Below are 24165 nucleotides of genomic sequence, written 5' to 3' on the forward strand. Positions count from 1 at the left end.
TACATTTAAATTTCAGATTTGTAAATAATGGACATGTGAAATATATCATTACACAAACTGTATTCACTGTTTGTATCTGTGGGTGTGATTTGTTCATACTCTTTCTGCTGTAGTTTCTGTGTGTGTGTGTATGTATAGAAGTAAAAAGTCAGAAGTAAGTATGTTGAAATGCAGCAAATGATAATCAGATACAGTAATTTGACAATGTTCAAAGAAAACGATACATATTATTATTATTATTATTATTATTATTATTATTATTATTATGTTTGTACAGGTCTAAATTTGGTTTTCAGTAGCATTCTCAAAGCCTGAGTACCCACACAAATGTTTTTAAAATATTTTTTGTTTATTATTCTCTGAAGTTGAAGTTAATACAAGTTCATGTTATGGATAGTTCTCTGAACACAATTATGAACTAATTATATGTGATTTTCTTTCCATCACTGGATTGCTTTCTACTTTAAATAAAATGTGAAAAAATTGAGATGAAAACATCTGGTCACCTGTTTTGGCTGGCATTCACCTTATATCTTTCTGTTGTTTCTTCTCACTTATAATAGGGAGCAAATAGACTATTTCATGAGACTGCCACAACTGTTGATTTCTTTTCAATCACAGTTAAATTCAATTATAATTACTTGCTTGTACCTGAATGGTACATTTGATGCATGCATCAACCATATAAAGCTTTCAATCCCAGCTGGGGTTGGTCTGGCCAGCCTAATTAATAGGTTTTTGTAACTTATTGACTATCAATACTCTATGTTTTACAACTATATGAGAGAGGGATGGTCTGTGCAATGATGCTGCACACTTGAAGAGAATGTGCCCTTTGGCTTTCCTACAACATTTTATATATATTCTTAACAAGGTCCAGCACACGAAAATAAAATTTGTGTGTTGCACACACAATTTGTATACTGCATACATTCTCCGTTTGGTTCATTATGAGTTCATTATTCCCTTGTTTCTCTTCTCTCTTGGCCATAGGAACAGATGGTCAACAAGTGCCAGTCACATCATGGTTTCAGATCATTGCCTTTAGCAGAGTCACAGCCAAAGGGGTTTCATAAATTATTACTAGAGTGTTTATGCTTCTTCAAGGCTTCCAAAGCACTAATGAGATGCCAGTTAACACTTCTACAAACATTTGTAAATTAATAGGTTTGTGCATCACATATTCTGGATGGAGAATTAAATGTTCATATATAAATAATCTTTATTGGAGTATTTAAAAAAGGTATACCTATTTTACAGAATGAATTTATAAGCATTTAGTCACTTTGAATATATTATGTTTTATTTTAAGATTCTTATTCTTTCTGTACTGAGAGTGATTTGAGTTTGGTGCTGTGGAAGAAAATATTGGTTAGCAGTGGGTTGCTCATGTCACTGAAAATATTTGAATATGTTGACCTCAGGGTTTTTCCACCACTGCACAGAAATCAGTATGTGTCACAGAGAGTAAGTCAGTGTGTGACCAGAAAGGGGTGTGCGATCTGAGAGGAACGTTGTCAGGGATATTGAAGTCATGGTTGTTGTAATAGCATTGTGTACACAAATAGTGTCAACCAAAATGCTTTGCTAATACCTGACCAATACTGTAAAACCTAAACATAAATTCTAACTGAAACTGAAAACGATGTGTTAAATTTATTCATATTGTGATGTGCTGTATAAATTCCTCTGTCCGTGTCTTGTGCTATAGATAAAATGAGTGACAGTTTCTAGTGTGTGAGGTAGTATGGAAGTCTACACTTTATGCAGCCATTAAACATTTGGCTTCACTGCTCTCTGTTTAAAGACTGATTTCTACATTAAATTTGTGCTACAACTCTATCAAAACTTTGCACACTAAATAAATGTTTGTTAATTTTTTACACCACCAGGAATTTTTGTGTTTGTGAGACAGAGTGGTATAGGGGTTAGAGTCTATGACATATTTGAATAAATTTATGTCAATACTATACTGGACTATATTTCAGTCATCAAACAACCCCTTTCTATGAAAATGTTACATCTTTAAATTCACAGAAAAGCAGAAACCCAACACGGTCAGTTATGAACAAATGCATTTATTCAAGTAAATTTCTTTTCCCCGTTCAAGGTTGATCTTTCATCATAACTATAAAACCATCCACAATGACAAGCTCTGTAAAGTAGACCAGCTCACCATGTACCCAAACTGTGTGTGTGTGTGTGTGTGTGTGTGTGCATGCACAAATTTCTGTGTGGAGTCTGCCTCACCTCTTCCTCCATTAAAAATTTACTGCACAATTGTTTTTCCTTCTGTGCAATGGTGAGTATTTTTACTTTCAGAATAACCAAAACGTATGAATAAAACACCACCTCATTAATATTGCATTTGGCTCACATATTCCACATCATCCACAAATAGTTGCACTTTCCTAATCTCCAATATAAACGTACTGTGTCAATAAAACAGTAAATAACTCTGGCACACTGTGCCAAGTAAGCATTTCTTATAATTAAGAACTACCAAAGTACTCATAGTTCATGAATTCAGTTTTATTTTTGTTTTCTCCGTTTACCTTAAAATGAACAATACTTTTTATGTGCATCTTATAAAAAAGACTTTATTCAAAATGCTTTAACACAATTATGCCATTATGTAGATGTTAACTACACAAACTTCTTTTCAAAGTTTGCATCTTTGTTTATGTTTGCATTGATTTCACAACAACACACAAAGTTCTTACTTCATCCATATTTTTAGCTCTGTAATTCCTATCTGAGAGGCCCCATATCTTTCACAGAGTCATTGTCATTATGCTCGAGTCGGCTTAATCCTTCCACCAAAGAGCACTCTCTCAGAGGGGCTAGCACAAGGAGCCGCGGCGTCCCTCTGACCTCTAACGCCTCGCTTGAGCCGATCAGGGAATCCCTTTATACACACTGTACAGGCTGGTGGCAGGGAAAGATCTGGTACTTTTAAGTGAGAATAGAAAATATATTTATATAATACGGCTAACAAAATACAGTCATACAATATGAAAAATACGCAATCGTCTCTTCATGAATAAATTAATCACTGTGATAATGAAACGCCCTTCACCCTAAGAGAAAGGTAATGACAACATATACTCCACGTCCATTCCAAAGCAAACCATAAGAGCCATTCAGCTGGACACCTTCTTTCACCAGAGATGGCAGAGTGAGGTTTCATGAAATCTAAAATGGAAGGAGCTGTCACGTGCACTGATACGATCTTTGTATTTTGCTGTGGCAAGAAAAAAGATTTTGATCGGTTTCAACACATCAGCGATTGATAGCTTACTATAGCTCTGCCCCACTCTCCCATCACCCCTTTAAATCAAAGCAAGATGCTTCAAGTTGAAGCAGCTACACAGAAAACTGTAAAAAGGAAGTCTTATTGCTTATTCTCCCCATGTACAGTTCATTCAACAGTTTTCCTGTCTTCCTTTCAGTCTCTCACAGCATTATCCTGCTGTAGCACAAAGCCACATTCTCACTTACAGTATGAAAGATATCAAAAGAGGCAATCATATGTGGCTGAAGAGCTGGTCAACAACAATAAATGAAGATTAGACTAGGATTGATACTCAAGTTTTAGTTCAACATGCAACACAAACCCACTCCTCTCCTTCAGCACAGTTCGCTGCTTTCTGTTCGTCCTGCTGCTTTCATACCTTTGATTTAAAATGGTTGCTTTGTTCAACTGACAAATTCCGTTTGACAATATTTCCCCATAACCTTTTCGCGGAATACTCAGTTATGTCTTTACCCTGTAATACGCAACAACCAGAGGTCACTTTATTCACGATTATAAACAGTGAGATTAACGAGCCACATACTCAAAGAAGGGGGGAAAAAATGGACCAAAGGTAGATATCTCCACACTCACACAGAGCATAAGGAGACCACAAACAGAAACATCTGCCCATTTGGCCTGGGGTTTGTTATTCTACACAGGGAATCAAACTAAAACTTTTCTGTAGAGTACTGGTTTCTGTCATTTTGATGATTAAAAAAGCACAAAAAAAAATGTGAATATTTCCTGTACAACACTGACGCGGGGAGTTTAAGCCTGAACAGAGTAGCAGCCAGTGCCTCTTTTCACAGCCTCTGGCAGCACTGTCTTTCTGTCTGTCTGTCCGTCTGTCAGTCTGTAGTCTTGGCAGTTCCTCTGATGTAGGAGTCCGCAGTAAAAGGCCGTTTTTGGTTCACATTCTGCTCCCTTCGGTACTAATGACCGAAGAGAGAGAGGCTGGGTGCACTTTGTGGAAAAGGGAGCAGGTCTTTATTTCCCCAGCATGTTTATAAACTCCAGAGAAGCAGGGCTGAGCACCGCTTACATCTTCGAGCGCAAGTTCCGTATGGAGGAGTCCGTTCACTTCCGCCACCAGCAGCTTTCCGTAAACAATTACAAGTAGCGTGTCCCAAAACCCAGCGATGCTCCCGCCAAATCCTGTGGAATCCAAAACTAAACAGACGCTGTCTGGAGGAGGCTTTTTACATTCCACTCAACCAGATATCCCAGAATTCCACACAGCGAGATATTCCAGAACATCCAATTAATCTGTTTCACGATTGCAAAAAAAAAAAAAAAAAAAAAACCCACAGAGAAAAAACTGAAAAAAGAAAACATTTCTCATTTCACTTGAATCGGAAAAACAAGGATTCACTATGCAAAAGCTGGACCAAGATGAAACACTGAGGTATATAGTCGGATGGAAATCACCTCCATCTCATCGTCACCGTCCCACTGTTGGTAAGTGTCCCAAATCTCTTTCTCTCCAGTCTCATCTGCAGTGCGGCCCAGGTTTGTATGGGCCGGCGACTCCGCTGTGCAGGGTGCGGCAGGGCGTGGCTCTAGGACTGCAGGTTCAGGGTGAATTTCCACTGCTGGCTGAGGGAGGGGCCACACACCTCCACCGTGAGGCCCCCGGTCCGCGCGCTCCGGCTGTCCAAGCACAGGTTACTGCCCACGTGCCGAAGCTTGGAGTTACTCTCGATCTGTTCCCACTTCTGTAGCACAGAGACAGAGAGCACAGCAGTGTTATCAGCCCTCTGTTAGAGCTGACACCCTTTCACCCGGCCAGGCTTCAGGCCAGAGAGCTTTGATCCTGCACTCCCCACCTGGACCACTCACCTGTCTGCTGTCATTCTCCCTGCAGCCCTGGAGTTTAATTTGAGAGCCAGCAACCCGGTCCACCACGGTCAGGCACAGGTCCATGTGTTTAACAGATTTATCCTTGGTCAGAGCCCACTCCTATGATGGACAGATCCAGTGAACCAATGAACACACACTTCTGACCCCTACTGGGGGACTCACGCATCACAGGCATTCACCCTCTGACCCACTAGTCCATCAACACCCAGAGTGAGTCCCCACCTACCCTGAGACTCGTCGAGAAGCCTAATTGGGGAATTAGGGTGCACTCTGTAGCAAGTGTCCCGTAGCCAGCTGACAGGCCCGTTAGTGCCTGACCAATGGCTGCGTTAAACACGCTTTGGGAACTTACACACGTATGGCTAGTTCACCATGCCAGAACAAGCCAGTGTGTGCCGGGTAGCGGCCATGGTAATGCGTCGCTGCTATGGTCATCACCCAGGTGCACAGTTGCCACGGTTATATCCCAGGTTATATCCCACGGTGTGCACCTGAGACCATAGAAATGAAGCCGCACGGTACCTGAGCTCGGAATGGTACCTGGTTGCCCCCGGCGTTGTGGCACTCGTACACCCCCACCACACCATCGGCAAAGTGTCCCAGCGTGTCTAGACAGTTGGATCCCTGCTGCAGAGCACCAAACGCGATGTCCTGGTGGTCTGGGACCCTGCGGGGAAGGAAAGGCCTGGTCAGGGAGCGGAACACTGCAGCTCCGGCAGATGGGTGAGTTGCACCATGGACACACTGTGGCAGGGCCCGTGGGGACAGTACCTGTCGAGGTTAAACGGTGACCATGCCTTCACCCTAAAAAGAGTCTAGCAGGTCACATGACACACCAGTTAATGTAGGAAGGCCTGGTCTCACCTGAGCTCTGGGTAGACGTTGTCCAGGTACCACTTGAAAGGTTTACAGGCCAGCCTCTTTTTCATCTCCAGACGGCTCTGAACGCTGACAGCCACAGAGTAAAACGCATCAATCAAAACGTGCACATTTTAACCAAAAATGAGTGTCAATGACACATCTTACAGCTCATCCTATAAGTATGGCTACTGCAATTCTGAAAATAAAGGGGGTGAACTGTAATGTATTTACAGAAATTCATCCCCACAAGTCGGAGTAAAAATTTTACACTCTAAGAGGGAGTTTCAGTAAAATTGAGAGGTGTTTCAATAAAAAAAATTAGTCACACAAAGATGGGGTGCAAAAATCAAAGGTATGCTAGTTGGGGTGTGCATCTTGTATGCGTAAGGAGTGACTGATGCCACACAGGTTATATGATAATTCCCATCCAAATATGCCATCTCACAAAAGAGAAAAAAAAAAGAAACTAACGTGACTCAAAGAATAAGCCCTGGGGCAATGCACCTATTTCTGTAAGTAGTTCAGTGAACACACAAGGGAAATATCTTACAGAAAACTGTTTCAGCTCAGAACTGATTGCACACTTCCTCAGAAAGAAGTTCTCCAATAGCATGTGGGCACGTTGAACTGGCTACTGTGGTGGCTCATTAACTTGGAAGTGAGTGTCAAGGGACAGAGGTCAGAAGTCATTCATATCACTGGGTTAGGTATGTACAGCCTCAAGCTGAGTCTACAGTGCTGAACCACCACAGTTTAATAGGTTGGAAGTTAAGGTTGGATCATTCTGGAAGGTAAGACGGACACAGCTGAGCTTGTGTGGGGCAGTGCACAGGCGTGTGGAAGGGTGATGTGGGGGGTGCACTTGTGTGGGTGACACCTACTTGCCATAGGGGACGTTTCGGGCCGAGGGGACAGCAGCGTAGTAGAAGTTCTTATACTCGTCCATCCAAACCTCTGCAGCACGACGTGTGTTCCTACACACACACACACACACACACACAGATGCATTTACACACAGAACAAATGCCGCAGCATTCATAGACATGGAACAAAAACATAACTGTGCATGGTTTATAGCCAACACAGGACACGGGCCGTTTCTCAACTCAGCAAGTGCAACAATCAAAGGCACAACATTTATAATGTTCATGGCCGTTCACATAACAAGCATCTTATCTCTGAGAGAGAGAGAGAGAGAGAAAGAGAGAGAGAGATATGAGTCTCTGAAAATGAGATGCAGTTGCAGTATGCGGCCACCAGATGGAAGCAGAGCATCGCTGCCCAGTCCGTTGAATCCAGTGCACATCCAGCTAGATCAGTGCCACCTAGACCAGCCAGGCCTACAAGCAACAGCCTTACAGCATCTACAGGCAACAGGTCATACAACTGGATGCACTCACATTCCCTTGCACTGTTAGGAATTCTGGATAAGAACTTCCGCTTAATGAATATAATGTAATGTCATGTCATTATGCATTTAGGTGAAAGTGTAGCCAGGGTCAAGCTTGAAGAGTATGTAGGTGATATTAGGGCTGGTGGATCATATAGATGATGTAAAGGAGAATTTACCTGGCGAAGACAGTACCACTGCCCCCAGGGAAGGTGTAGGGGTGCTGTTTTCGGAAGACATGCCCCACCCTGCTGCAGGGGATAATTTCCAGGCTGCCTCCACACTGCCAAACCCGGAACGAGATCTCTGCACATGGGAACACAAACACACACACACACACACACACGAACACAGATACCCACAGATGCACCCACACATACACACACGTTTCCACATATATATATACATATTACAGCACACACAGCTATGAACACAATTATATTACCGCATAAACATGCAGGGTTATTCCCGTCAGCCCTGTTTGGTAGTTTTTCTTCAGCCCAAGAAGAAAACCAGCCTTTCAACACTCTAAACGCTGCACCAGTCTATACATCTTCACGTGGAATACAAACTTTTTTTGCTCACCTAAATTTTCTCCCCCCCAGACATCCATCATCATGTCATATTTTCCCAGCTTTTCAAAATTGTCCTTGTCCATGACGAAGAGGCCTCCTGCAATCATGGGTGTCCTGATGACGGATAAAATAACAGACAAGGACAGGTGAGCCAGGCCCCCCACATGGGAGAGTAGCTGGCTAACCCCCACCCCCCCTCCCCCCATATAAGCGTGTCCCTTACAACAAATCTATACATTTCACAGAAGACTGAACCAACACATCCGTTCAGAGCAACTGATAAGAGGTCACACTTCATAAACTCTTTTCCAGTTCAATTTCATTTCAACACACTAGAATGTTTACATTCAAACAAATATGACAAATGCCAAAGCTCAATAAAAATGAATGAAAAAACACAAAAAAAAATGTTCTTATATATTTTTTCTTCAATTTTACCATTTGTCCCACATTTGCCCAAATACATATCTCAGCAGACAAGCACTCTCTCTCCTCTGAAGCGCACTACGTCAGCCGCAGACCTGCTTTTCCCTCCGCAGGTCTGCACTTAAACACAATGGCAGTTTGCAGCTTCTCCAGGAAGAGCGCCTGACTGACCAGAGGGGGGCGCAGGTTGGTACTGTGGTGTAACAGTTAAGGAACTGGACCAGGAACTAGTTTCCTGGTTCAAATCCCAGGTGGGCCACTCCTGTTATACCCTTGATCAAGGCACTTAGCATGAGTTGCTTCAGTAAACACCCAGCTGTATAAGTTGACTGTACGGTATGTAGAGACTAAGCTGTGTAAGTTGCTCAGGGTAAGAATGTCTGATAAAGTAACTTTAATATAAAATGCAGGTCTGGTATCAGATGAATGCCCTGCTGACTGAGCTCCCTCCCTACCTCCACAGGTGCAGCTGTGATAACAACGTGCAGCTACGGATAATAACTCTCTTCCCTGTGGGACAGGCCACACAACAGCAGCCATTTTAGAATGAAATATAAAAACAGCAGATTAGGGGAAGAGCTGATGAAGCTAATCCTTTTTCAATGTTACTGCAGTAGTGGGGATTGGAGTTAATGTACGTTTTGGTTCAGATCTTGCGCTGCCTGCTAGTAATTACATTACTCCAGCTGAATTTAATCTCTGCACTTTGGGCAACAGAGGAATAGAAGTGAAATGAAGGAGGAGATGATCCACAGTGTCGGCAGAGTTGGCAGAGATGTTGGAGCAGAAGAGAAAAGCAGGTCCCACCAGTGAGGCTACATTTTGCCAAAGCTGCTCACAGCCAGGTGGAGTCACACCTATCCTGTTCCACGCCTCCTATCCAGCTCCGCTCCGATTCTCTGCAGTTCTCGGTGCCTGTAAGCGATCAGCGCATCAGACAGAGAGAGGAAGGGATACATACTTTATGGGAGCGGTGGGGTTGCCTTGTCGAGCCCGTCTCTGTTCTAATGTCATGTAGTCCCACTTGAACACCAGGTTCCAGTCGAACCCTGGAGAGAAAAGTTTTACAGTTCATATCAGCTCAGAAAATCAGCTCCCTGACACTTAGTTTCAAAGCATCCTAATTAACAAACACTAAATCTAAAATGTAAAAACACTCAATTTTACTCCTATGTACAAGTGAAGAAATACTAAGAAATGCTGATTACATCCTGTCATCCGATTCATTTATTTTATAAGTAAACTGGGAGCTGTAATTATGTTTGGTACCAGTCATAAGCACCTATATGTTTGCTTGGCTATTATGCATATGTATTAGTTGCATTTCTGTCCCACTCTGAGTGGGTTCAGGGTTTTGAATGAGCTGGGGTTCTGGGCCTGGTCCTGAAGACACCAGGGAGAACACGGACAGCATCACACGACATGTAATTTCCCTCCACACGTTTTTACAAAGGAGTCTAACGGACGCAACAAAGCCGCTTTGTGGGCCAGTAAACCAAGCGCACAGTGTTGCTCCAGCTGTCAGTGTGGGCACTCTGCTGTGCTTTTCAGCTGGGGTTCATGTGCTCAGTTTACCCAGCCTCATGGCCTGCGCTGCCCCACAGAGTACCAGCAGGTCAGAGAACATCCACATCCAGCAGCTTTTCCAGCGCACTGTGTCTGCCACAATCCCCGGGCAATCAATTAAACAGCACAAAAGGGCTTCTCATTTCTGCCTGATCTCACACAGACACACACACGCACACATGCACACACATACACACACATGCATGTACACACACACACAGACACACAGAAACACAGACACACAGAGACACACCCTCACACAGACACTCACACACAGAGTACGGGGGGGGGGGGTCCTTACCTCCTTTGAGGTCAGCTGACGCACCCACATACTGGAAGTTGTCCATGTTGATGACATCAATGATGGGAGACACAACACGACTTTTATCCTGAAATATTCATCAGAAACATGAGCCAGACCACAGCCTTTACAAGCACACACACAGTAAAGGTTCTGTTTCATGATTCTCTTAGTGGCGTATGTTTGTCTGCCCCTGGCCCCGTTAGACTGGGACAACAGTTGTCCTGGGGAAATAAATGACTGAATAACAGTTCAATATCAGCCAGATATCACCGCTACGGGCAATGAGAAACATAATTACATCTAAAGAGATGGAAGGCCAACAATCTATTTTTCCATCTCTGGAGTTTAAAGAGAGATTATTCAGTGGAAGGACTATTGGATTTTTTCAAGGGAAGGGCAGTCAGTAGCATAATTCGTAGATTGCATAATGTAATAACTGCAGAACAAATACAAAACTCCCCTCCCCTGATGAACATGTGAGAAAATGGTGACTGGGCATCTGTAGAAGAGGCTAGAGTTTACATTAAATCACATTAATGCACTTCTGGATGCATGGGGGGAGGAGCCAACTGGGTTTACCCAGAGTGCTTTGCCAGGAGCCATGGCACCCATATACCTGGGTGAAGACCTGTGTGCAGTGTGGCAGAGCTGTGAGGTGAGTCCCCAAGGACACCGTGAGCCTCAGGACAGGCTCCTGCCAATCACAGGTAGTGCAGATAAAGTGTGGGTGGCGCTGTGGTGATCGTTTGTTAAAAGGAGAGTGACTTTCTCAGCCTGTTGGCCAGGAGTCTACAGGTTGTAGTGGACGGGGTGGAGCTTGCACAGGAAGTGATGGGCGCAGGGAACTGACCTCTGCCACGCTCTCCAGCAGCGGCTCCAGCCAGTGCTCGTTGCACTCGCAGTGACTGTCCAGGAACGTCAAGACGCTGGCGGTGGCCGCATCCGCCCCTCGAACCCGGGACCTCATCAGACCTTTGCGTGATGGAGCACCGGGTCAGCGTTACTTTTATACTTTTATCAATTTAAATAAAGTATAAGCCTCTGTAGAAATCATGTTCCTCACCTTCACGACGATCATTGCGAAGGACTCGTACTTTCTCTATTTTAGATAATAAAGAGCCGTCTTCAGCTGCAGACACAAAGCAGTGTGTTGTAATCAGATTTCACCGGGGAATGAAACACTCTGGAACACTCAAGACTGAATGTTTCATATGCCCATGACTGGCCTTATTTTCACCTTTGCAGTAACAAAGCTAGGGAAGCTCGGGGAAACGTGGGGAAGGGAGGCACTACAGTAAATATCCAGTTGTGTAAACGGACTGCATATAAAAATGAAGAAGATGCAAGCTGCTCTGGGAAAATGCCTAATATACATATATCTAAGTGTATTAATGTTGTGTGCGTGTGAGAGTGTATATTCATGCTGTGAGAGGAAGACTATTAATATACCGCAAATAACTGAGTATTATTATGCTATATGCAGGAGTGTAATGGACATGTTTAGCAGCTGAAGGCAGTGAACTAAGAGAAAGCAGAAAGGAGAGAAATAAGTGTACTGTGTGTTAGCTACAGGGGAAGAGCCAGGCAGACACTAATGGGCACAGGCACACTTACAGTAGTACAGTACATTATACAGCACTTACGGTTGTCGCTGTAATCATCCACCAGGACAATCTCTTTGACCAGGTGTGGCGGGCTCTTTTTCAGGACACTAGTAAAAAAGGAGGGAGATGGCTGAGGGTTACTTTACCGTGCCCGGGAGAGCACACTGTCATGTGCATAGGCCTACATCACAGCGACTGCAAGTGAGGAAGTGGTCTCACCTGACCACAGTTCGCAGAAGGGCGGACCGAGCCTCGTTGTGGAAGGTTATGACCACGCTGGCGGCCGGCAGGTCTGTCCTCCACTGTTTGTGTCGACAGCTGAATGAGAGACAGAGATTGCAGTTACATGGCAGTGAAGAGTGACACATTTATGATCAGTTTGTCTGGTGAAACGAGAGTAGTGAAGGACCGGTGTGTTTCACCAACGCGCAGCCTGCCGGTTTCACCAACGCGCAGCCTAGCGGTTTCACAAACTGCGCAGCACACAAGCACAGCATTCACTCAGACCACAGTGGGTGGCACAGTCGAATACAATCACCTCATTCTCATCCTACTGCAGTCATAAGCTCTTATATCATCCGCACCATATCATATGACCTGGTTTTCCAGAGCGAACGAGCAGAATTAAACTGAGTTCTATACTTAAATACAAGTAATACAAATTTAAAAATATACCCTGTAACTTCCTCATAAGAACAGCACTGCTCTTTTCTCCTTCAGAAGGGTCATGGAAATGCTTACCTTCAAAATGCAATTTCTTGTGCTCACAATGTGGGACATTTGGGGAAATGAGTGTGTCCCTGTTTCAGTCATTTAAAGTGACCTGGGAGAGTCAAACACTAGTGGTATTGATGGCCTGTGGTGTGCATCTCACAATCACTGAGGCACAGCACTCCCACCATTACCCTTAACTACACACCGACAACACCGACATCAACATCTGACAAGAAAAAATTGTCCCTTGTTCCTAGTCAATCATCTATTAACATGCGTTCCAAACCAGAGTAATATTTGGAAATAGATTATATAAAATTCAGAAAGATATTATCAATAATAACTACATTCACAATAATAACATTATCAATAATAACTTCAGTATGGGCTTCATTACTTGTAAATGGACAGCAAGCCAATGCCTCGCATTATAAATGTAGAAGAAACCAAAAAGAAAAATACCAAAAAGGGTCATTCCAGGGGAAAAGGGACCCTTTTTACCTTAACCTTGAAGGATTATGAGTGTCAAATATCAGAACAATCTAAAAGTTCAAGGTTGAAAAGGGTCAAATTTCCCCCAGAATGACCCAAAACTAAAAAATTAAAAAAAGATTGAATCTCCATGTGAGTAATGTACAATAGGCTAACAAAGGCTTCCTTTAGATGGTGTCAATATAAGTCTTCCTCAAAACAGAAATCCATTTTTTTCTTTTTGAAATACAGTGCATCATCTAGATTTGATCTGTAGTAAACTTTCAAATAACCAAAAGGCAAAGCTTAATATGGAACACATAGGAATCATTGTCCGTGACAGGTACAAGGAAGCCACTGTGTTCATCTGTGGAAGTACCCACAATGCAGCTGTGCAGACAGCTATATTCTTTTAAAAGCCAGTGGCCCAGATATTTTTCTATTATATGATTCAGCAGGATATGCACACCTTAGTAATATCAGGAATGCAGACACCGTTCAGGGTAAGGCAGGCATACCAGAGAATGACATCTAATGAAATGGCTTAAAAACATACCGATTTACAATGATGGTGTCAGGTGTGGCTACACAGGTAATTGCAATGACAGTGTCAGGTGTGGCCACACAGATAGCTATTTATAATACAACCCACTCACACCAGATGCATCAACCATTAGTCAACCTGTATATACTGTGAGCTTAATTATCATTTCATGACCATAATACCAGGTTAATGACCCCGGAGTAGGCAATATTTCCAATAGGGCTCATCTACATCAACCGGTTTAGGGAAAAATTAATGTGTTCTCCGTTTTATAGACTTAAACGTACAGGATCTGAATAGACGAAACCCTGTACCTCTGAGTTCCACAATACCAAGAGTTAGCATAGGCTAGCTGAGAACAGAAAAAAAAGAAAACCAGAACAGCCCTACCACAGAGATAATAACACCTTCCTTGTTTGCTTACAAGCAGGTCCAACATACATGACTCTGCCTGTTCAAATTGTTGAGCTCAAGAAACAAACGCCTGTCCTTGTAACATCTACTAGACACTAAGCCCTTTGTACCCAGCAACTGACAGGAAAATCTATCACATCCCATGAATCACAGTAATAATCCCATTTATTTCACGGCGCCATATGTGGTGCGGGTCTTTAACTGGGAACAGAGGTGCTGGGCCCAGAGATGTGAGGCTGAATTAATGGCCCTTAAAGCCCTGAGCAAGCAGCACTCGTTCAGCACAAGCAGCCTTTAGTGTACGAGCGAGAGGCTTTTAATCAGACGCTGTGGAGATCACAGGTATCTGGGGCTTGTACCTTAAACACAGCTGCAGAGGGATGTAATGATGTGCTTGGACAGGACCTGGGTGCACAATATTCTGAGGAGAGAAAGGGGGGATTTTGCTAAAGTGCTAATGGAGCTTTGGTCCGCGACATGTTCCAGACCACAGCAGAGACCAAATGACTGGGTTATTTGGGGATAGAATCATCCAGGGCAATATGCCCAGCTGGGACAGTTATCACTGCACTGATGCACCATGGGGGTCAGATCTGATTCTGACTGGGCCAGAACTGACAAAAGCTATATATAGCATTCAAGGTCACAGTACTAAACCAACTCAATGTTTTGATCTGCTCCTCAAAGTTATTTTTATGAATGGATGGAAAGCCTGAAAAGGGAACTCTGTACTTATGAGTAATGACAGTGCAGGTTACCCAACAGGAGTATGAGAGGACTGCAGTAAGAGGAATAACAGTGTACTGCAATGGTGGAGTGTAGGAAGCTATGCAGATTGCAAAGGTGTTTCAGCCAATGTTTCAGCAACACCTGATGCAAAATAAGCAAGTAACCTGGCAAGACTGGATAAGCTGGTTTGTGAATGAGCAAGGCTTTGAGAATACTAGATAATCATGTTAAGAATGATCTTGGTTAATTAGCAAAAAACCTGTGAATTTTCATCTGGACCATCTTGCATTTGTGAGGACATGCAATGTTTGTGGAGTTTTTAATGTAACGTAATGATGATGGCATCAGGGATATGTCCTTTCATTTGAACACTACTTCATACTTGCAGAAAAATTACAACGACAGCAGCATCACTTCCAAGTGGCTTCTCTGCTAGGTTGTACACACAATTACATTCAAAGTTTCTCTCCCAGATGTTCATGAAATAAATTACAATATTTTCCTATTTCAGTTTCCTCCCCAGGATCACTCTAGGACATCTATTCATCTTTTAGATTACTCTGGAGGGCTTCTATTCATATTTCAGAATGACTTTTATTGTTCTGTCCCATCTAACTTTCTGAAACGTTCTTCCTTTAATATATAATTGGAGGCACCACTGCTGCATCAGAACACTGACATTATTGTGTATGAGGCTCTGTGGGATTGGTGCCTGTCTTTGTCAGTAATTTTGGCTCAATTTCAGAGGAAGAGGCTGCCTCTTTGCCTCTTGGACTTGGGAAGACTTTCTGGTCCGAGAACATTCTTTTGGTGGAAGAAAATCTAGACACTGAGTGAACAAATGATATCTCTGTAGAAACTTAAATAAAAAGGTCACAGAGAGGGCAGTGCAGGAATTCTGATTTACCATACCAATAAATACAGAAGGCTTATTCATCCTCTAATAGACCGGCTAAACACATTCAGCGTAGAGTAAACGTATGGGCAAAAATTAGTGCCAGCAGAAAATTAATTACAATAGTCAAATTGGTACAAGTTTATCACCTCATGCTTGACATATTTGGCTTAGTTTCTTTTAAATGTGCATTGAGTTATGACTGGTTTATTATCATCAGGATTTATGTTAACCTGTGCTATCAACACTTCTGTGTGCTAATGCGAGCTAACTTAACCAGATAACAAAGTCAGCCAACTAGGTGTAATCTTGCAGTCGTGGCTAGCTAAGAGTCACAGCGGCAGCCATTATATGATTGTGCAAAGGGCAGTTCCTCATCAAGTTCTTATACCGTTCTGTGATTTTTTTAAAAACAGTTCTGTGATTGAATCACTTTTCATTTGTCCTTTTTGTAAATAGCCAGATATATGTTACAGAAATTTGAAACTGAATTGTAAGAACTGAAATTGAAAATGTATGCATTTGAATTTTTTTAACCTGTAAGTGAAAATTAAATGTACTGAAGACAGAATTCAAGCTCAAACCATTACATTCAATTTCGCATCATGAAATACAAATTCATGCAATTCAAATTAAATTTCTGCTGGCAATAATTTCTGCTAATACAAAAGGCTGTAAAAGAGGAGACAGGCTTTTAAGTGAAGGGTGCACCTAAAGTGGAACATGGTCACCCACACTGATATCACCGCAGGAGCAGGTAAAGGGACACACACGCCTTTCTCTTCTTCCTCCGCTCCCCACTAAGGTAAAGAGTTCCTGCTGTCAGTTGTGCCAAAGCCAAAGTATACACAGGCTCCTGAAGCTCAAGCAAAAACACTTGGTTTAAAGCATTAGCAATTACTGCTTGTCACAGAACTGGGAAATACATTTCTGGGTTCACTACACATGTTGACTCCAGAAGAAGGAACTCTAAATATATTCAAATGTATGCATATTATTCAAATATCTCACTCTGTGCACCTTCCACTGGAAAGGTGTCAGCTGCTGGCATAACAGTGACAGCTGAAAGCAGAGCCCGGGGAAAATATACACACAATATGTTAGTCAGGACCGCCCAATGGGTCCCTGAGTGCTGGTGCTCGTAGGGGAGGAAAAAAATAGAGAAAATGAGACTCTGTTTCCAATGAACCCCACTGCCGGCAACTACTTACCCAGGATCAGACTAGATGGGAGTTAAAATTAAGGCTGGATAGGTTGGCTTTTCAGAGGTAGACCATCAGAGCAGAGGGCAATACAAGCATGAGTGTTTGTGTTGGAGGACATCCAGGGAGAAGCAAATTGACCTAATTCTTGGTCCTTGTATGCCACGTTGACACGTCAACCCAATGCTGCCTTTCTAACTCGCACACCCAATCAACTTGCCTCTTTCCAACTCTAACAGCCAATCAGCTCTTTCCATCTGCCATGGCCAATCACATATTTCCAATACTGATAACCGACCACATGGGCAGGGTGGTCAAGGCACCGGCAGTCTGTGCTGTGGTTGCCATTTCAAATTCCGAAAACTAAAATTGAGAAAAATAAATTGTTGAGAGCTTTACTTCATAGTGGGCTATAGGGGAGAGAGAGGCCTTTACTTCATAGAGGACTTTAGGGGAGAGAGAGCAGTTGAATGCAGTTGAACAGCTGCAGACATCCATTTTTCATTAACAGTGGTTACCTGTCACTGGTGAGGCATGTATTTGTTCATTTTACGGAACAAAATTTATTATCACTACCTAATAATCAAAGTTTTCAATGAACTTTCTGTTCTGGACAGGTTATTAATTTTGTTTAATTTATTTTGGACTGTTCCGAAGACAAATTAATTTGTTTCCATTCCCTAAAGTGGTTATATCTATTCCCTGCTGACTTATAGCATCATATAAAAACACTGACTGAATTTGTGAAACCTTTATGAGTTCATTCAGTCATTGCATCCAGCTTCGTTTCAGATGCATAATCATTAGCACTGCAAATGCTGAGAGTGACATGACACTTCATTTTTCAACAATAACAACAAAAGGGCAACACACATTACAGTAAACATGGAATATAAGGCGTTCGGTAACAGTAAAAGCGAACGGTGGAAATAACCACAGAGAATGAAATATAGCCACTGGGGGTTACATTCATTTCCCTTCCAATTCTCTAAACACCCTCCCAAGCATATTGGCTCTGTCCACCCTGAACAAATATCAGGAACACAAGACAAAACTAACTATATAAACGCATCTAATCAATGCATTCAGTGGCTCTAAATGTGAACAGAACTCCATGTTCCCTTATTGTTCCCTACTGCCTCCTGTCCCCAAGGAAATTTCTGCAATATAGCCAGGAGACTGCGGCTCATTTCTAGCACATAAAGGGAAATCCTAACCTTGTTAAATTATCTCTAACTATGTTAGTGAAGGTAAACCAGAAATATGGATGCACTGACTGACTGGGCTGTGGCCAATGAAACCTTCAGCCTTGAAGCTGGCAGCATTTATTGTGAAGCTTAATGAGGTAAAAAAAAAGGTTGGGGAAGGGAGTCTGCAACATGCTTACACACTGGATCAGCCCTCTCAGTGAGGAAAGGCACTTCTTTTGCATATGCTCAATCTTTTGTGCACTGTCTGTACCTCCTCAGCTAAAAACATGGCTGCATTTCTGATTAATCAGCAGATGTGAGTCGTAGTGGCGTAGTCCTGTCACTCCAACACTGTGGTCACATTAGCCTGTGTGATGCAGGCAGATGTCCTGCTTTAGATTCCTTCAGGTAGTAATTAGGCAGATTTACTGTATGTTAAAATAAGCAAATAAGCAAAGGACAAAAAATCCACAGCATTTATTCTCATGTACGCACACATGCGTCTAAGCACCCTGTAGTATCACCAGAGTGTGAAGTTTGAGAATGAACGTCTTCCTCTTCCTAATTCACCACTCACACTAATGTAAAGGGAGAGAACAGATCTCTAGCTCCCATAGGTGTGTCAGGTTTAAGAAACAAGAGGCATAAAAATGACTCATCCATCTGGTGACGGCAAAATTCCATTGGGTGGAGTTGTCATGTGCTAACAATGGATGGATGCCACAAATTATTATCCCGTGAACGGAGGGCCACCGATCAAGCAAGGGCAGGGACGGTTGACTACAGCCATGAGAACGGCTGGTAGTAGGTCAGAGGGCACAAGCCAGATAGAAAGCCATAGGCCACAGCTGACTGGCAAACCCAGTCGGCTGCTGAAAGACGGACACTTACTGGTCGTGTCTGGTGTCAGGGACGCTGCGGTCCATCCGAAGCTTGTCGCTCTCCACCTGGTTGAACTTGTTGCGGGCGTAGGGGTCCTGTCCCGGACGCACCACGGTTGCGCCCACATACAAATCCTGATCAAAGTCCTGCCACCTCACCTTCCCTAAAAGCAGAAGTGAGAGAGACGTGGGACTGTGAGAGGCTGCACAGTTTGGAAAGGCCCAGAACATAAAATAAATCAACCTTAAGAGCAAAAAGGACAGCAGCTGGAAAGATATGGGTCCCCATTTCAATGCCCCCTGACAATTTCTTTCACATATTATATTTGAAGACTCCATTGCCTCTAAATGCCACTATTTTCTAAGCCCAGGATTGATGATAGACAATTCATTTCCCAGAATTAATCCAGCAAAACAACAGAGGCCTACGGTAAGCAAGCTTTTGTCTTGCACACATAAAAAGACTGCGGCAGAGATTAAAGTGCAAAAAATCCATAACGGCATGCCACTTCTAATATCCATTAGGCAAAACATTGCAAAGTGTTTTAACCTCAACAAATATTGATACATGCCAAATGAAATGAGGCTGCAAATTATTGTTTTACTATGACACCTAAATCATTCCGCAACGTTCAGCTGCAATATCTGCCGAAGTAGAACAGAACAGAGAAATATAAACTACGCACAATTAATCTCACAGAGCTCAGGCATTCTGTCATCAGCATCCTAATTAGGAATCCGTAATCTGTCACTAATGCTAATTGTCATACGGAATGACAATATTAAACTGCATGCAGAGGGCAAACACAAACAACGTGGAAGGCCACCTTGGACGACCCTAAAAGCCTAAGACACATTTTCTTCTTCAGGAGCACACAGGCATCCATTTCTGACCTGATCACACAATGTCTACACAAACTGTTTAATGAGACGTACAGTAGTTCCTTAAAGGTTTACGCATTGATAAACAGGGTTACTGCTAATGAGCCTGTGTGTCTGCAGATGATATCACCATCTCAGGATACGTAATGATGATGCAAGATGTCGAGGGGAAAAAAAAATCCAGAAGAGGAAATAAACAGAACCATGGGGCAAGGAGTGTTCACCACACACAAGCCTCTAATGTTGGCTTTTCACTTCAGCTGAGTCCTCTCCCGACGTTTCTCAAGTAATGATGCTCATTTAAGCAGTTCTCCGAAACTCTATTTTAATTAGGATGTTCAGTAGCACAGCAGTCGTTTGCTGCTGGTCTCTTTGGTGGCATTATGGGGCTGATGGTGTTCACCGGGAGCATTTAAACTGTTATTCTCCTCCCAGCTGGCATGGCCTCCGCTTGATTAGACCTCGGCCCACGGAGAGAGAATGTCTTAATGAAAGAGTCGCACCATTTCACAAGGACCTCACTCCGGCAGGTTAACCGGGCTGCCTAAATCACACACAGCTGTTTGCTGGCACCGCATAGCTTGAACAGCCTGATAAGGATAACTGCACACCCTGCAATTGGGGAAGAATGCTAATTTTTGCTAAGGCTGCCTCCAGGCTAAATGTTCCAGGACTCTGATAATTCTCACATTTCAATCCCACAGGTCCTTGCCCTCGAGGTTACAGTTACTGCTGACTCAGATCTAGGCCTGAATAACTAACTCCTAATCTCTCACTTAGATCTAAGTAACTGCTAAATGATCATATCATTTATGTTTTACTGACCTTCTTACATTAAAATGTTCCAGTCAATTCTAAGATACAGTAGTGATGGTGATATTAGTGCGCATTACTATTAGGGAGAGGTGGACACAGCGGCACCTTATTGGGATGGAAGGTATAGCATGCCCCATACCAATACAGCACCAATATTCAATTGCATTAACTAATTTAGGAAACACTGGGTAGCACTGCTCTGAATTAGAGCTCATTTAATTTATGTGAGCTTAAGATGGCCAATATTGTTCACTGTAACTTGGCCTCATTTTTATATCAATACTTTAAAGAGCAGGCCTAGATTTAGCAAGTTTTAATTAATGACTTACAGACGGTGGTTTGTTTGGGTGAGTAACTTGGCCTTTTTGCATGTTAAAAAAGTTTTTTGTAGAGGTTTATCGTGCAAGGGCTCACTGTTAGGGAATGACATATTTCACTGTCTCATATAACAAAGCACTTATCCTTTCCATGGGATAGCTGTGAGACAAAGTGTTCTTGACAAAAGTGAAATGGAACACCTCCCTCGAGACTAACCAGCCAAAGTGCATGTCTTGTTTCTGAGAATAAAAGATGTAGAATTAAATGCAGTATGGCCCATAAAAAGACCATAGGCTTATATTTGAGGAATAATGCATGAAGCAGCTCCTCTTAATTGGATCCCAATTGGGCCCAGGACAAAGGGGGATTCCTGACCTCAGTTTTTACACAGCCTAAACTGTATGCATGGGTCCAAACTAAGCAGTTTCAAACAGCCAAACCTGTGGATATGTTTGCTAAATAGCCCACCCTGCGAATCGGGTTGCTAAACAGCCAAGCCTGTGAAAACAGTCCCTAAATGGCTTATATCATCATACATTTCTGAGCATCCTGAACAGGACAAGGTGAACTTCCTGAGCCTTCTCCCTCTCCGCAGTCCCAGGTGAGCTCTTGTACCTGCAGCAGTGCAGCCGATTATAATTCATTTATTTAACCTTCATTTAAACAGGCAGGTCAGTTAAGAACAAATTCTTATATACAGTGAGGGCCTGGGGCAAGGCGGTCAGCTGACAAATGGATAGGTGGACAGATGGGAACTGGGTCCGTTTTTTACCTGGCGGCAGTGTTTCCAGGCCGTGAGTCCTGTCAGCTGCACTGCTGTGGGCCTGATTCCTGTTCGATGAGTCAAAACCATTCCAGATGTCCTGCCAAAAAAGAAAGAAAAGTAAGTGAATGGAACATGCTTGCTCAGAACAGCCCTCTTCAAGACTCGTGGTTACTCCATTCAGCTTTACTTGACTTTTTTTATTCCTCATTACTAACAGAGAACTCTCCCATCCTACCTCCACCTCTCTCACCATGCCCCCACCTCCACCTCTCTCACCACGATCCCTCCTCTCCTTGACCATCATTCCATCTCCACCTCTCTGAAAATCATTCCATCTCGACCTCCCTCACCATCATTCCATCTCTGCCTCTCTCACCATCATTCTACCTCTCTCTCATTCCATCTCTACATTTGTGGAGACCTGCCAAGTAAATGGTGACATTAATTTATATAAAAACATTGGCAATAAATGGGTCTGTTAACATACAGTAAACACAGGTTCATGTTACTTAGCAACAAACCAACAAAGGCCTTAAATTGTACATGCAGGTCCTGACTATTAAATATTGGGATAGTGCGAGATTCTTGAGATGTTTGCAACAGTGTTATTATATCAGTGGATTAGTGCCATTTTCTCTACTGCTCAAACATTTAAATTCCTCCCAGAGGCAATTATACATACACAAAAGATGACTAATATTTCTTGTTTTGTATGACTGGTTTAATGCCTTAAGAATCCATACATGTTTTTCCCATTAGAGAAACCTTGACATTTCAGAACACCACAAAAATCATCTCTATTTAAAAGGAATAAGATTCGTGAAAAGATTTTCAGACGCGGCTTTAAAATTTTGACTGCCTTTCAGATTGCGCCAGGTTACTGTGGCAACCAAGCAACCTGTAACCTGGAAATGCTTCTTATGGCATGAGATTTCAGCCATCCAGTTACAGTACTCAGGGAAATGAAAAAAAAAATAGATCTCTACACACATCAAATTATTTAAAGTAAAGAATATCAATCTTATTTATTAGAATTTCTCCCAAAGCAGTTTATTCTAGATCAAAATCAGATAAAATAATTATTCAAATAGCTGAATGTGACTGCTGAAGGCTACTGACAGGATCACGTTTCAGATATGCTGCCAAGATACAGACCGCAGGGCAGTGAACTGTGCCAAGAGTTCCCTCATCTCACGTCCCCTGACCCGCACACTGGGCAGCCATTACCAAAACAACTCACAAAACTTATCTTCTGAAGTGGGTGTTTAGTCAGAAAAGGTTCATGAAAATCAGGCAGATAAACGCTGACGGGGAGACCTGTTTTTCCTCTTTTTCAGTCAGTGGGACAGCTTTGGCAGCGATCTCAGACAGATGGTCATGTAACGGAGGGTACGAGCTCAAACAGCTCAAACGCAGGAAATGAGAGGAGGCTGCTACTTATACTTGTTTAGGAGAATAATGGCTCCATCGCTGATGTATTTCTCTATGCGAACCCCAGGCTGTTTCTGCCACTCAATTCTTCTTCACCTCCAGGGTCACTTTCATCAGTTCTGCTAGAGGTTAGTGGAAATTGTAGTTTGCAGCTCTATAACTGGCAGAGGAGGACTTATTGCACATCACCTTACAATCAATCTCTGTATTGTACTGTAGAGTGTTTTCGAACTGTTTGAAATCGCTGTTCTATGGCAATGAGACATGGTCAGGACTATTGGTTTTATCTGAGAGAACCTAGATCGAGTTACTACGTTGTTATGGGGTAGAACCCAGACTGAATTACCCAGTGCTACCGAATCACAGCTGAAATTCAACCTAAAACCAAGAAAAATTAGAATTATTATAGAAAACAAACAGCTGATAATTTATTAAGAAACCAAGTGGGCCAAATGTAAATGTTGAGGCTGTTGGTTGTTTGTTCATCTGCTTTAGCTGTGTGGAGACTTTTGGCAGTTTGGAGGCTGTTTGGTGCCCTCTCTCGTTATATAACCAGGACTGACGCCTAACCCTCAAGAGCCCTGGGGAGACTAATTTCAGAAAAAGAGTACACCATCTCACTGTTTCAAAACAAACCGAGGCTTAATGGCAGTAAGCCTTCAATAGGGAAATTCAGGCAGAATCGGTGACTTATTTTCTGACTCCGCACCCTTCTGTGGGATTACGTAGATTGTGAGAGTGCCGCCCCGGCTGGTTAATAAACTCGACACCCTTGTAGGGTAATAAATCTCTCTCTGGCCATGGGAGCAGAGGGAAGCCATATCCTGCAACCAGCCGAGATGGTGCCAGGCCATATCACAAAAAGCCGCAAGACACGTTTCTTACACAACCACATGTGTTTGTACCCTTAACATCAGCTTAAACAATGATAAAAACAACACCAGAGGTGCAAACCCTATTCAGCCAAAGACCTGTAGGTCAAACAGACAGTAGCTAGCACTGAGGAGAGAAGAGATTATGAGAGGATC

At 42.8% G+C, this 24165-nt stretch overlaps 1 protein-coding gene across 2 annotated transcripts in view; it reads right to left on the reverse strand.

Moving 5' to 3' along the window:
- Positions 1-2517: 2517 nt before the first annotated feature.
- Positions 2518-24165, reverse strand: part of LOC135245129 (polypeptide N-acetylgalactosaminyltransferase 2-like) — a 47913-nt gene continuing 26265 nt past the window's right edge. The window contains exons 2-16 of one of the 2 annotated variants that reach the window (XM_064317986.1): positions 21713-21803; positions 18935-19088; positions 12104-12202; positions 11924-11991; positions 11344-11409; positions 11131-11252; positions 10278-10365; positions 9372-9459; positions 7995-8098; positions 7589-7715; positions 6901-6993; positions 6023-6106; positions 5699-5825; positions 5138-5257; positions 2518-5013 (exon numbers count right to left, since the gene is read on the reverse strand). In XM_064317986.1, the coding sequence (XP_064174056.1) occupies positions 4858-5013; positions 5138-5257; positions 5699-5825; positions 6023-6106; positions 6901-6993; positions 7589-7715; positions 7995-8098; positions 9372-9459; positions 10278-10365; positions 11131-11252; positions 11344-11409; positions 11924-11991; positions 12104-12202; positions 18935-19088; positions 21713-21803 (1587 nt within the window). In that variant the 3' untranslated portion in view covers positions 2518-4857. Of the gene's footprint in view, positions 5014-5137; positions 5258-5680; positions 5826-6022; positions 6107-6900; positions 6994-7588; positions 7716-7994; positions 8099-9371; positions 9460-10277; positions 10366-11130; positions 11253-11343; positions 11410-11923; positions 11992-12103; positions 12203-18934; positions 19089-21712; positions 21804-24165 lie in introns of both variants that reach the window. The other variant, XM_064317985.1, reaches the window with a different exon arrangement.

The sequence above is a fragment of the Anguilla rostrata genome, chromosome 18 (assembly GCF_018555375.3).
Source record: "Anguilla rostrata isolate EN2019 chromosome 18, ASM1855537v3, whole genome shotgun sequence".
Lineage (NCBI taxonomy): Eukaryota > Metazoa > Chordata > Actinopteri > Anguilliformes > Anguillidae > Anguilla > Anguilla rostrata.